This window comes from Megalobrama amblycephala, linkage group LG8 (assembly GCF_018812025.1).
Source record: "Megalobrama amblycephala isolate DHTTF-2021 linkage group LG8, ASM1881202v1, whole genome shotgun sequence".
NCBI classification, from domain to species: Eukaryota; Metazoa; Chordata; class Actinopteri; order Cypriniformes; family Xenocyprididae; genus Megalobrama; species Megalobrama amblycephala.
Window position 1 is genome coordinate 5,313,737 of NC_063051.1, and position 14,244 is coordinate 5,327,980.

A 14,244-nucleotide genomic window follows, 5' to 3' on the forward strand; every position below is an offset into this window, starting at 1 on the left:
TATGCACATCTTGTAGGTGAAGGTAACTGGAAGATATCCGATGCGCTAAACTCTTCTAAGACTTTCCACATCATTGAAGGGCTCGAACCTGGGACTGAATACACAGTGCGTCTTATGACTAAAAGCTGGGTTGATAATTCTAGTATTTTTGAAGACGTTATCAGGACCAGGGTGAAAGGTGAGGAGAAAACAGTCTCCGAGATGACAGAAATGCAAACCAAAATTGTCTTTATCTCTTCCTTTCTCATCTCATCAAGAGTGCAAGCAACATCCTGTGATAAAATTATCATGCGTGGTGTATGCCATGTCCGTCCCAGAGCATGTGTTCTGTGGACTTGATAAAAGCAATTATGCTTTATCAGCCTCTTCCATTGATTAATTAGACATGCAGTCTGGCAGTTTAATATTAATATCAGCACATTTCCATTCTAGAGTTTGCCTGGTGTCTCTCATTTAGTGTCAGATGTTCTCGGTGGATGTCAACATTCAATGAAGTGTCCTCAGTATGTGTCAAATGTGGGTTGGTAAGTGAATGTTTTGTCTCTCACAGGTCTGGCCAGTATTCATGGAGGCATCTCCAACCAGGGATGGTTCATCGGACTCATGTGCGCCATAGCTCTGCTCACTCTCACGGTGCTCATAGCCTGCTTTGTGAACCGAAATAAAGGAGGAAAGTACTCAGGTATTCTCTCACACAATGAAACTAATCAGTTCTTTTGTGAATGTGAACTGAATCCTATAAATAGCAGTCAGATAACACAAGAAGACCCTAACAAATGTCTGAACTGCCAGGAGATTTTCTTTTAAGAATGAAAAAGCCAAAAAGTTTAAGAAGAAGTTTTAAAAAAAAAATCACACTGAAAAACATTGTATATCAAATTCACACTTTGATCATCACAGTAGCACGTGAAACGTGTTAATGCATTTATATTTAGAACGTTTTGCACATCCTTGTTGGGGGCTGCAAAGTGGGTTCGATTCAAGGTTCTAGCCAATAGCGTTGTTGTATTCTTAACTGGATCTCTTACCACTGTAACCTCTACAACTGTGAAAGTTTTCTAATTACTTTTACAGAAACAGCATGAGTCAAATCTGTTCATTTACATGTGTTAATATGAATGTGCGGATGTGCTTGCTAATGTATTATAATTTTCATAAATAATCTTATTTTAATTGAGCAGCCTGTATGAAATGTAAAAGTTGACTGTAAATTACCTTATATATGCTATAATTTCTACATTTAAGAATTCAGCATTTTTTTAAATTATTTATAAAATGTATATTGATTGTAAAGTTATGGAAGCTTGTTTTGCCACTAAATAAAAAAAGGTAATTGCAACTTTTTTATCTCGCAATTCTGACTTTTTTTCGTACAATTGCGAGTTTTCTTAGATTAAAACTCACAGTTGCAAGTTATTAATTCAGAATTGAGAGATATAAACTTACAATTTCGTGTTATAAAGTCGGAATTGTGAGATATAAAGTCGCAATTCTGCCTTTTTTCTCACAATTGCGATTTTTTTTTTCTCAGATTTGTGATATATACAGTAAACTCACAATTGCTAGTTATAAAGTCAGAATTGTGACTCGCAATTATGACTTTTTTCTCGCATTTGTAAATTTATATCTCACAGTTTTGACTTACTCACGTATGAAATTTTCTGCCATGGAATAAAAAATAAAACAAAAAGGTAATTGCAAATTTACATTTCACAAATCTAACGTTTTTCTCAGAATTGCGAGATTTAAACGCGCAATTACAATTTATAAAGTCAGAATTGTGTGACATAAAGTCGCAATTGCGTGTTATAAAGGCAGAATTGTGAGATATAAACTCAGAATTGCGGGATATAAACTCACAATTGCGTGTCAGAATCGCGATTTTCCATACTTCCATAAACAAGTAAGTCAAAACCGATATAAATAAATTGCAATATAAATATAACTTGCAATTGTGAATTTATATCTTGCAATTTTGACTCTTTTAAATTCAGAATTGTGAGATAAAAACTGGCAATTATGACTTTTTTTCTCACAATTACGAATTCTCATAGTTTTGACTTACTCGCGAATGGAAGTATGGAAAATCGTGATTCTGACTTTAACACGCAATTGTGTATATATATATATATATATATATATATACACACACACACACACACACACACACACACACACATACACAAACATAATATATCTTATTACAATATTGTATGTTAATAAAAATATAAGCAATATTTGTTAGTCTCACTAAATTACGAATGCTGTCTTTTGTTTATTCAGTGAAAGAGAAGGAAGACCTGCACCCCGACTTGGAGTCCCAGGGTATAAATGATGATACCTTCTGTGAATACAGGTATTTCATACCGCCACCAAGATTTACTACTCACAGCTCACATAGTGGCAGAATGACGGCAACCTCTGACACTGTTTCCTGTAATTTGTGCATTTTTTCTTTGGTTTGAAAGCCAGCACCAAACCAGCCCGAGCTCTGGACGTGCAGCAAGCTAAAGTAACCACCACACGTATGTGCTAAACATTAACAACAAAACCAATGTTGTTCACACATCAATGCCATTGATGTGTTCCTGTTTCACGTGGTGCTTTGTGAGTAGCTAGTACACATGTAGCACGTTAGAAACAATGGCTTCGCTGTAAAAAATGAAAATGAGGTTGTATTGAGATCGAGCGAACAAAGGATTGCCCAGTAGGATGACAGTAAACAATCCAGTTTAGTTGAAAGACACTTATCTTCGGTCCAGCAATAAATGTGTTTCTTGTTTCATTAATCATTTTTGATGCAATTTAAAACAATCTCTTTGAGAACAGTGTTTGTAGTGACAATTATAAATCTGAAATATTTTGAGCAGATCATCTGAGACGTTTATGATAAATGAGGTTGAACTGCCTGACTCAGAGTCTTACATTCCACTATTTGAACCACAAGGCTTGTTTATACAGACATCAAACAGTGTGAATGCATGAGCATCACAGTTTGAGTGAAGTTAATGCATGCTCAAACGCACACCCAAACTCACACAATTTTTTAATATTTCTATCATATTATTCCTTCCATTTGGGTTTGGGGCTGGTGGTTTCATGGGAACATGCACTGCGTGTTTGAAACGGGAGTGAGTTGTTATGCTGGAGTTTCTGTGTTGATCTTTTTAAAAGAGTTGTTCACACAATAATGACAATTCTGTTATTATTTACTAACGTCATATTGTTCTTAACCTGCACTGACAAAAAATGGTGTTAAAACAATTTTCACTCAGATATTGCTAATGAATATCACAAGCAACTACAAAGAAACAGCAAGTAACACATTGAATTAAATGTGAAATATTGAAGTAGAAAAACTGAAATAGTACTTTCCTGTAAAACTTACTCCAATATATACAGGTGCTGGTCATATAATTAGAATATCGTGAAAAAGTTCATTTTTTTATTGTAAATTATTTTTAAAAATGAAACTTTCATATATTCTAGATTCCCTACATGTAAAGTAAAACATTTCAAAAGTTTTTTTTTTTTTTTTTAATTTTGATGATTAGAGCGTACAGCTCATGAAAGTCCAAAATCCAGTATCTCAAAATATTAGAATATTTCCTAAGATCAATCAAAAAATGGATTTTCAAAACAGAAAAGTTCAAGTTCTTTAAAGTATGTTCATTTGTACACTCAATACTTGGTCGGCAGCACATATTACAGCAAATGACTTGCTCCTAGCACAAATTACAGCATCAGTGAAGTGTGGCGTGGAAGTGATCAGCCTGTGGCACTGCTGAGGCACTATTGAGCCTTCAGATCATCTGTATATTGTTGGACTGTTTCTCATCTTTTTCTTGAAAATATCCCATAGATTCAGAGGTCAGGCATGTTGGCTGGCCAATAAAACAGTAATATCATGGTCAGCAAACCACTTGGAAGTGGTTTTTGCACTGTGGGCAGGTGCTAAAGTCCTGCTGGAAAAGGAAATCAGCATCTCCATAAAGTTTGTCAACATATGGAAGCATAAAGTGCTCCAAAATCTCATGGAAGATGGCTGCATTGACTTTGCACTTGATAAAACACAATGGACCAACACCAGCAGATGTCACGGCCCCCCAAATCATTACTAACTTCAGAAACTTCACACTAGACTTCAAGCAGCTTGGATTCTGTGCCTCTCCAGTCTTCCTTCAGACTCTGGGACCATGATTTCAACATGAAATGCAAAATTTACTTTTATCTGAAAAGAGGACTTTCAACCACTGTTCACTGTCCAGTTCTTTTTCTCCTTAGCCCAGGTACGATGCTTCTGACGTTGTTTCTGTTTCAGAAGTGGCTTGGTAGTCCTTTTCCTGAAGATGTCTGAGTGTGGTGACTCTTGATGCGCTGACTCCGGCTTCATTCTACTCATTGTGAAGCTCTCCCAAGTGTTTGAATTGGCTTTACTTAACAGTATTCTCAAGCTTGTGGTCATCCCTGTTGCTTGTGCACCTTTGCCTACCCAATTTCTTCCTTCTAGTCAACTTTGCATTTAATTTGCTTTGATACATCACTTTGTAAACAGCCACCACATTCAGTAATGACCATCTGTGACTTACTCTCTTTGTGGAGGGTGTCAATGATTGTCTCCTGGACCATTGCCAAGTCAGCAGTCTTCCCCATTAGTGTGGTTTCAAAGAACAAGAGATACCCGGAATTTATACTGTAGGGATGGTCATTTAATGAAACTCAAATGTAAATATTCTAATATTTTGAGATACTGGATTTTGGACTTTCATTAGCTGTACGCTCTAATCAACAAATTAAAAAAAAAAAAAAAAAACTTTTGAAATGTTTTACTTTACATGTAGGGAATCTAGTATAAATGAAAGTTTCATTTCATTAAAATAATTTTCAATAAAAAAATTAACTTTTTCACGATATTCTAATTATATGACCAGCACCTGTATATATATATTTTTTCTTATATTGTCTTCTGAAGACAACTGGTATGGTTGTGTGAGGAACAGACCAAATTTAATTTGCCAAAATTCATAATATCAAGTGGATATATAACTGGAAACGTTCCTTACAATTCTTATACTGTTCGGCTCGATGGTGGAAAACCGGCTATTGGCGACAAAATGGAATTGAGTCCAAAAATTGTTGTAAAAAAACATTTATGATATCCATATTTTTTAATTTGGGGCAAAAATTATTAATGAATACAGGGGGTCGCACACCGGACACGAAGCTCAGCGCCCTGCAGCACCGCGACAAGTCTTTAAAATTCGAATGCATTGTTTTCTATGAGCGTACGCACACCGGCGGCGACATTCGGCGCCTGTCCGCGGTGCCCAGCAACGACTCAGGAAGTTGTTCATTGTACATTGTTTTACATTAAATTTATATTATATTTCTTATATATCAGGAGTCGATTCAAAATTGAGCTTGCGCATATATAATGTGTGTGGCCGGTGTGCGAGTTGTCCGATACACGGTGCTGAGCTTCGCGTCCGGTGTGCGACCCCCTTAACTTACACTTCTATTTTTTCCTCACGCAAAATTTGCATATGACTTTGGAAGACTCGCACTACCATTCGAAAGTTTGAATGTGAAGAATAGCATTGATGTGAAATAGAAATCTTTTGATCAAATTAGTGCATCCTTGCTGAACAAAATTATTAATTACCATTCCTTTAAAAAAAAAAAAAAAATCTAACTTTCCCATAACTTTTAAACAGTATTGTATATAGTTGGAATATAATGCACATACAGGTATGAACTATTTCATATGGACTACTTGGATGATATTTTATGTAGGGCTGTCAAACGATTAATCGCGATTAATCACATACAAACTAAAAGTTTGAGTTTGCCTAATGTATGTGGATGTACTGTGCTGTTATGTACATATAAATACAAACACATTCATGTATATATTTGAGAAATATTTACAAGTATATGTATTTATTTATATTTTTATATAATTTATATTATATATAAATACAAATGTTTTGTACATAAATAACATATTTCTCTTAAATATATACATTAACTTGTGTGTATTTATATATGCATATTAATTACACACAGTACTCACACATATATTATGCGATTAATCGTGATTAATCGTTTGACAGCCCTAATTTTATGACACTTTTTTGTTCCATTTTGGAGATTGACAGACATGGAGTATGGAAAGAGTTCCATAAAGATTATTCAAAAATATATTTTTTGCATTCCATAGAAAAAAATAAAACCAAATGGGTTTGAAACAACATGTAAGCAAGTACATAATGACAGAATATGATTTGTGTGAATGTGACTGATTGTTCAGAAATCTAAACTTATGTATTTTGTAGCTCCTCAAAATCTAATAGAAGAAGGTATTGGCTTAGCATTAGACCAACCAAATTTAACAAGCACAAAATCAGCCAAACTCGGTCACATTTCCCTGTCTTACACAGCGATAATGATGAGAAACCACTGAAAAGCTGCCAGCATTCGTCGAATGGCGACTTAAAAGGAGGAGACTGCGGAGACAGCATGGTGGACTACGGCGACGAGGACACTCACTTCAACGAGGACGGCTCTTTTATCGGAGAATACTCTGGACGCAAGGAAAGGGTCTCCATGGAAATCAAGGGAAACAATCAGAGCACAGCGTAATGGACCACGGACAATTTATTTGTTGGACAAGCTCACACAAAAGGTCAGTCAAAAGGAAGAGGAAGGAGAAAAGCACGGCATAACGGCACCCGAAGGACATCTTTGCAATTAATGTGTTATTGTCAAACTCTCAGTCATACTTACATCATTTTACGAGGCTTAGTTTGTTTTGCGTGCTGTAACTGATCAATCATGCCAGTTGTGTATACTTTTGTGGGGTGTTTTTGTATTAAATCTTTGCAAATCATTGGTGACTTTGGAGCTGCCAGAGAGTTTGAATGCAAACTCTGTAAGAAGATAAACACCGTTTTTGCTTTCTTTGTGTCATCATGTAGCCAAGCAAGTTTTATGTCAGGGTATTATTTTTATTTCGAAGCAAATATTATTGACATTTTATATTTCAGATACTGTATACTGTGCATTCATTAAATGTGGGTTATTATGTGTACGAAGGAGTTGTTGCTTAAATAATCGTAATTTGTGTTGAAATCCAAAAAGTGTAAGGCAACATAAGGGTTGACTCACAATTAGTCTCTCATGCTTTGTTGAACATTGTCGCATTGAACTGATTATAATTAACGGTTCGGGCTATACTAACAATTGCATAGCCACATTCAGCACCACATAAAGCCTACAGTGAGTCTGCTGCTGTTAACCTGCTAGCCATATTTCAGTATATTATCATATAGGCACATACTCAATGTTCATCCGTAAAAAAAAAAAAAAAAAAAAAAAAGCCTCTTTTGCCTTAGAATGACCTTGATGTTCTGGTAAGTATGACGTAACAAATTACATTCTCATGGATTCCGTGACACAGGGTTGGAATTCCAAAATTCCGCATTGGCATTAAATCCTATGAAATAGTTTTATTCATAAATGGACAATTCAGAAACACCATAATAGCTCCAGAAAATGCAATTGTGTTCATGTTTATGTATGTTTTTTGGAACGGCTCCACAATGAGTCAAACCCACATTCTGTACAATGTTTCTGTAAATTCTGTTTGCATGTTTAAGGATGTTGAATGAGGTTTGTGCGCAGATTGGACATTAAATTGTATCATTTTTTTCTTCATCCTGGCTTTGCTAAATGCAGCATCATGGCTTTTTTGCTTATTGAACCTTCAATGCTGATTAAAGGATTAGTTCACTTTCAAATGAAAATTAGCCCAAGCTTTACTCACCCTCAAGCCATCCTAGGTGACTTTCTTTGTTTTGATGAACACAATCGAAGAAATATTAATAAATATCCTGACGCATCTGAGCTTTATAATGGCAGCGAGTGGGATCAATGAGCATGAGCTGAAGAAAGTCTCTCCATCCACATCCATCCATCATAAACCTATTCCACGGGTTAATAAAGGCATTCTGGAGCAAAGCGATGCGTTTGTGTAAAAAAGTATCCATAAAACAAGTTATGAAGTAAAATGTTTAGCTTTCACCATAGCACCTTCCGTATTCAAGTTACGAAGAAAGCGTAAACTGGCGTCACGTCAGTTAAGTTTTTTCTGTAAGTTGAATAGGGAAGGCTTAGGATGTAGAGTAAACATTTTGTAATACACTTTCTTCGTAAGTAGAATACAGAAGGTGATCTGGTGGAAGCTAGATATTTTACTTCATAACTTGTTAAATATGGATATTTTTTTACACAAACACATTGCTTCGCTCCAAAAGGCCCTCCCGCAGTGTTTAGTATGTTTATGATGGATGGATGTGGATGGAGACTTTCTTCAGCTCATACTTGTTGGTCCCGCTCACTGCCATTATAAAGCTCGGATGCGTCAGGATAATTATTAATATTTCTCCGATTATGTTCATCAGAAAGAAGAAAGTCTTATACACCTAGGATGGCTTGAGGGTGAGTAAAGCTTGGCTAATTTTCATTTGAAAGTGAACTAATCCTTTAATGCCTAAATGCATGTATCCTATTGTAGTGTTTTTATGAACGTTTTACGCAGCTTTCATTTTCGAGGCCCACAGCTGGATGCAGGTAAAAGCTGAAAGAGGATGACAAGGACTTTGAAAAACACTGGAGTTAACACAGCAAAAAGTATTGGATACTGCAGGCAGAGTCTGTAAAAAGATATATCGTGAGTAAAGATCTATAAAATAGTACATCTGTCTGAGAGCTACGCACCATAGATTCCGCTATATTCTTGGAATATGGTTATACCAAGCATATCAGACATTGTGCTCAATAAGCTTTCATCCCAGAGGAAATCTATGTATTTGGCTGTAAGAACACGGATGCGCTCTGTCAGGGAAATAACCTCAGTGAAAGTGGTGGAGCAGTTGGAAATGAGACAATGAGAATAAGAACGACGAGGTCAGCCACTCTAAAAGAAAGAGCGTTATGATTTGTTCAGCATATACAGATACAGCATCTCGCAGCAACACGGACATATCAATAATGCAACATTTTACTGAGTGGGCAGCCTGAGGATACAATAGATGAATTCCACTAAATAAAAGGCTGGTATTGTATTAGAAACCTCAAAGATCTGCCTCTGCTGAAAAATAAAGCCAGACTGACTGAAACTGTGACAGGCGGGGTGGATAGACAGACAGACAGACAGACAGACAGAATGATGTGCAGCTAGATAGACAGACAGACAGACAGATCTCAGCATATTGCAAGTTTGCAGCAAATGAATTGATCTCCAAGTCTAAGGGGCTGTCAGCTATTCACTTTAGATGAAAGCTTCATTCATCACCATTTTGCTGCACTGTTTTGTGAACTTCAGCAAAGTAAAGAAAAAAGAGAGTTTTTAAGGTATACTCTTATAAAATTGTTTTTATTTTATTTTATTTTATTTTACTGAGATCATGATCTCATGGTGGCTACCTGAGCTAACACTTCATTTTAAGGTGATGTAGTTACTACATGTACTTACTATAGTAATAACCGTAAATTATGCGTAATTACAAGTAACTAACCCCAAACCAAACCTACCTGTAGCTCTATAGTAAGTACATGTAGTTAATTAAAGGTGCCCTAGAACTTTTTTTTTAAAGATGTAATATAAGTCTAAGGTGTCCCCTGAATGTGTCTGTGAAGTTTCAGCTCAAAATACCCCATAGATTTTTTTTTAATTCATTTTTTTAACTGCCTATTTTGGGGCATCATTATAAATGAGCCGATTCAGGGCTGCCGACCCTTTAATTGCTCGTGCTCTCCGCCCACGGAGCTCACGCTTGCCTTAAACAACATAAAAAAAGTTCAAACAGCTAATATAACCCTCAAAATGGATCTTTACAAAGTGTTCGTCATGCAGCATGTCTAATCGCGTAAGTACAGTGTTTATTTTGATGTTTACATTTGGTTATGAATGAGTTTGATAGTGCTCTGTGGCTAACGGCTAATGCTACACTGTTGGAGAGATTTATAAAGAATGAAGTTGTGTTTATGAATTATACAGACTGCAAGTGTTTAAAAATGAAAATAGCGACGGCTCTCTTGTCTCCGTGAATACAGTAATAAACGATGGTAACTTTAACCACATTTAACAGTACATTAGCAACATGCTAATGAAACATTTAGAAAGACAATTTACAAATATCACTAAAAATATCATGTTATCATGAATCATGTCAGTTATTATTGCTCCATCTGCCATTTTTCGCTGTTGTTATTGCTTGCTTACCTAATCTGATGATTCGGCTGTGCACATCCAGACGTTAATACTGGATGCCCTTGTCTAATGCCTTTCATAACGTTGGGAACATGGGCTGGCATATGCAAATATTGGGGCGTACACCCCGACTGTTACGTAACAGTCGGTGTTATGTTGAGATTCGCCTGTTCTTCAGAGGTCTTTTAAACAAATTAGATTTATATAAGAAGGAGGAAACAATGGTGTTTGAGACTCACTGTATGTCATTTCCATGTACAGAACTCTTGTTATTTAACTATGCCAAGGTAAATTCAATTTTTGAATCAAGGGCACCTTTAATATTACTCAGTACTGAGATGTTTAAACTGAAGTCCTGACTCTCTGTGGTCGTTAAAAATCCCATTTGCCCATTGGCCTCTGTCCATCATGGCCTCCTGATCATCCCCATATACTGGCTTCATCACTCTGTCTCCTCTCCACCAATAAGCTGGTGTATGGTGGGCGTTCTGGCGCAATATGGCTGCCGTCGCATCATCCAGGTGGATGCTGCACATTGGTGGTGGTTGAGGAGATTCCCCTTCCATATGCGAGTACCCAGAAAAGCGCCATATAAATGTAACAAATTATTATTATTATTATTTGAGTAAATACAATGTAACTACACCTTAAAATAAAGGGTTACACTTTATTTTAAGATGCCCATATTTGTTTTACAGTGTAATTATACATTCGAATTCTGAGTAATAAGAATTAAGTACATGTTCTTACTATAGGGTTAGGATTAGGGTGTGGTTTGGGGTTAGTTGCATGTAATTATGCACAGTTTATAGTAATTACCATAGTAACTACATGTAACGTGTAAGAAGGACAACCAAACAAAGTGTAACCAACTTTTGTTATCTATGGAACACAAATGAAGATCTTTTTGAAGAAGTCTGAGAGCTTTCTGTCCCTCCATTAACAGTTATCCAACTACCACTTCAAAAAGTTCATAAAGAGTAATAAAACTAATATATGTATATCACATATGTGAATTGAGCGCTTTGAGACACAATCGCTTTATATGATGAACAGATTTAATTTAGGCTTTTATTCAGATTGTTTTGGTCAAGCATGACCCACTAAGCCATAAGCCCCTGCTGGAAGTCTGGTTCTAAAGATCATTTTATATATATGCATCTCCCAGCTCATTTTGGGGGGCTTTTAAAGGGTTAGTTCATCCAAAAATGAAATTCCTGTCATTAATTACTCACCCTCGTGTTCATCTTCAGAACACAAATTAAGATATTTTTGATGAAATCCAAGAGGTTTTATTATCCCCCATGTAAACAGTGTAGACTACAGCTGAACCACTGCAGTCACGTTGACTATTTTAACAATATCTTTACTACTTTTCTAGACCTTGAATGATGGTAATCTTGTTGATTCCAAGGGTGGTGGGTATGAGGGTGAGTACTTAATGACGGAAATTCTATTTTTGGGTGAACTAACCCTTAAAAAGCGTAAAAAATGACCTTGCATTTTTCCATGTACGAGATCATACATATTCTTGCAGCACTATCAGAACATTTGCATTGCAATATTTCTGTTCCCTGCTGCAGAAATATCTGGACATTTTCCCCCCTTTGTCATATCTTAGCAAGTTTGGCAAGTTTTGTCTTATCTTTTCAGAGGACTTCTGTCAAACACTGCCAACTGTTTGTAAAAACTCTGAAGTATAGTATCAGCATTTTATTTTCTTTATCTGACTTATGTTTTATGTTTACAGTACACAGCAGGAGATCTGCATCCAGACGATCTCTTTATACCTTATCTCTGTGATTCACAACTTCACATTTCACACTCCTCAAATTATCACATTTTCTATGTGAACTGAATTTCATTACTGCTATGTTTCAAACGAGGTAAACAGAATTATAATTGCTCTGTCCCCTGTTAGCATTTATTTAGCTTTTGGAAACCATAATGCATACTGCAATGCCTACATTTTCCTTAATGAGGTTTGCATTATATAGAGAGACATTAAATGAAGCTTCTCCAGCATCCAATCAACAGCCATCTCTTTTTTAACTACAATTAGAAGTCTAGAGATGCTGAAATATTTGTGTATTTAATTCATTTCTTGCATGTAGCTAGAGACAGACCTTGAGTGAAGATGGGGCCACAGCACAGTGCTCACACAGACAGTCTATTGATTGGAATTTCTGCAGTCTCTGTCTTCATTACTTGCTGAAGCTTAGCAATGCATATTTTCTTTTGCTTCAAAATGCGATAGCTAAAATAAAAGCAAAAGCTTCAATTTTAATATGGCTGAAAGTTCAGGGTTATTTACTGTACCATTGAAGCCCATGTAGCTAGCTAGCATAATAGTAGTTTTATACTGTACATAATAACTTTTCTTGTTGCCTAAGTTAAGTTACATTTATATATAATTTTACTTTTATATTACCTTAAATTTGTATTAAGGTAATTATGTATTATGATGATGTATGTATTAAATCCAGTACGTATTGGATGCATGATTTTTTCCAAAACCAGGTTAAGATAAAGGTGTAGGGGATAGTATTTGTAGCATTGTGTAGGTGATCAGCACTTTATGGGAAGCGTGTTTCTGCCACTAAACAAAAAATAAAAAAAGGTAATTGCAACTTTTTATCTCACAATTGTGAGTTTACATTTTGCAATTCTGACTTCTATTCTCAGAATTGTGAGATATAAACTCAAAATTGCGAGAAATAAATTCAGAATTGTGAGTTATAATGCTATAGTTATAAACTCACAACTGTGCTTTAGTTTATAATCAGTTCTGACTTTTTCGCAATTGCGAATTTATAACTCATTCTGACTTTATTTCGCAGTTTTGCGTTATAAAGTCAGAAATTATAATCTCACAATTTTGAGAAAAAAGTCTGAATTGCGACTTTATATCATGCAATTCTGACTTTATAACTTGCAATTGTGAATTTAAATCATGCAATTTTGAGCGAAAAAGTCAGAATTGTGAGATGTAAACTCGCAATTGCAAGAAAAAAGTCAGAATTGTGAGATAAAATGTCATAATTACCTTTTTTTATTTTGTATTCAGTGGCGGAAACAAGCTTCCATAGCATTGTAACTGACATCAGTAATGAACTCTTTTGAATTGGCTGTGGGGCAGAGGTTGTGCTGAACTGGTTTGAGGGAAAAAACACGCGTCCACAATGTATTTGATTTAATCCAGTGTGTAATCACGATACAGGCTGCAGCGAGAACAGTCTCACATTAATAGAAGTGAAATCATCTGAGGTCATTGTCACTACACTCAATAACTGAGACACAAGATGGCGGCTGTTGTATCTGTACAAAACAAGAAAGAGCTTATTTGGTGTTATTTGGTGAAATTTTGTCCAGTAATTGCAAGTGGAATCTGTGCGATCGGGATTTTCGCATAAGGGGAAAAAGTTACCCACGCAGATTTTATGCGTACACAAATTCGGCATGTTGATCAACAAAAAGCTGCATGGTTTGAACACGTGTTCTGTGTGTGCGGTGCTTGACAAAGGACAATGGACTGAAATTTTGCATAATTTTGCACCTTGACATAACAGTAATGCTGATTTCAGTTACTCAAATGAGCAGATATCAAGCATAGCATTAGTTCTGGCAGGTCACGTCATTCAAGCTCACATCAGCTGACTCTCAGGTGATCCATGTCTGCCTATAAGAATACGACGCCTATCACTGCATCCCTATATATGGTCCATTCAGTATTATCAGCAGCTTTATCATGTTGCTCAGGAGCTAATTACTCTCATCACCAGCTCCTCCTCTCATCCAGTCAGCACTTGGCCTTCTGATATTGCTCTTTGATTTAGACTCATTTTTTCTTGAATTATGTTGTACATTAAATTATTGAACATTAATGATATCTGCAATACATTTATGTTGGTTCTGTTCTGTTTTACCCTAGAGGGTTTATCGCTGCTCTCCCTGCTCTTATCCATGCTAAG

The 14,244-nt window shown here is 36.0% G+C and overlaps 1 protein-coding gene across 11 annotated transcripts in view; it reads left to right on the plus strand.

Annotated features, from left to right (window-relative positions):
* The window catches only part of chl1b (cell adhesion molecule L1-like b), a 113,769-nt gene extending 106,053 nt beyond the window's left edge, over positions 1–7,716 (plus strand). For 8 of the 11 annotated variants that reach the window (XM_048198872.1, XM_048198874.1, XM_048198875.1 and 5 more), the window contains 4 exons: positions 17–178; positions 551–682; positions 2,284–2,356; positions 6,441–7,716. In XM_048198872.1, the coding sequence (XP_048054829.1) occupies positions 17–178; positions 551–682; positions 2,284–2,356; positions 6,441–6,642 (569 nt within the window). In that variant the 3' untranslated portion in view covers positions 6,643–7,716. Of the gene's footprint in view, positions 1–16; positions 179–550; positions 683–2,283; positions 2,357–2,468; positions 2,526–6,440 lie in introns of all 11 variants that reach the window. The other 3 variants (XM_048198881.1, XM_048198882.1, XM_048198879.1) reach the window with 2 other exon arrangements.
* Positions 7,717–14,244: the final 6,528 nt, after the last annotated feature.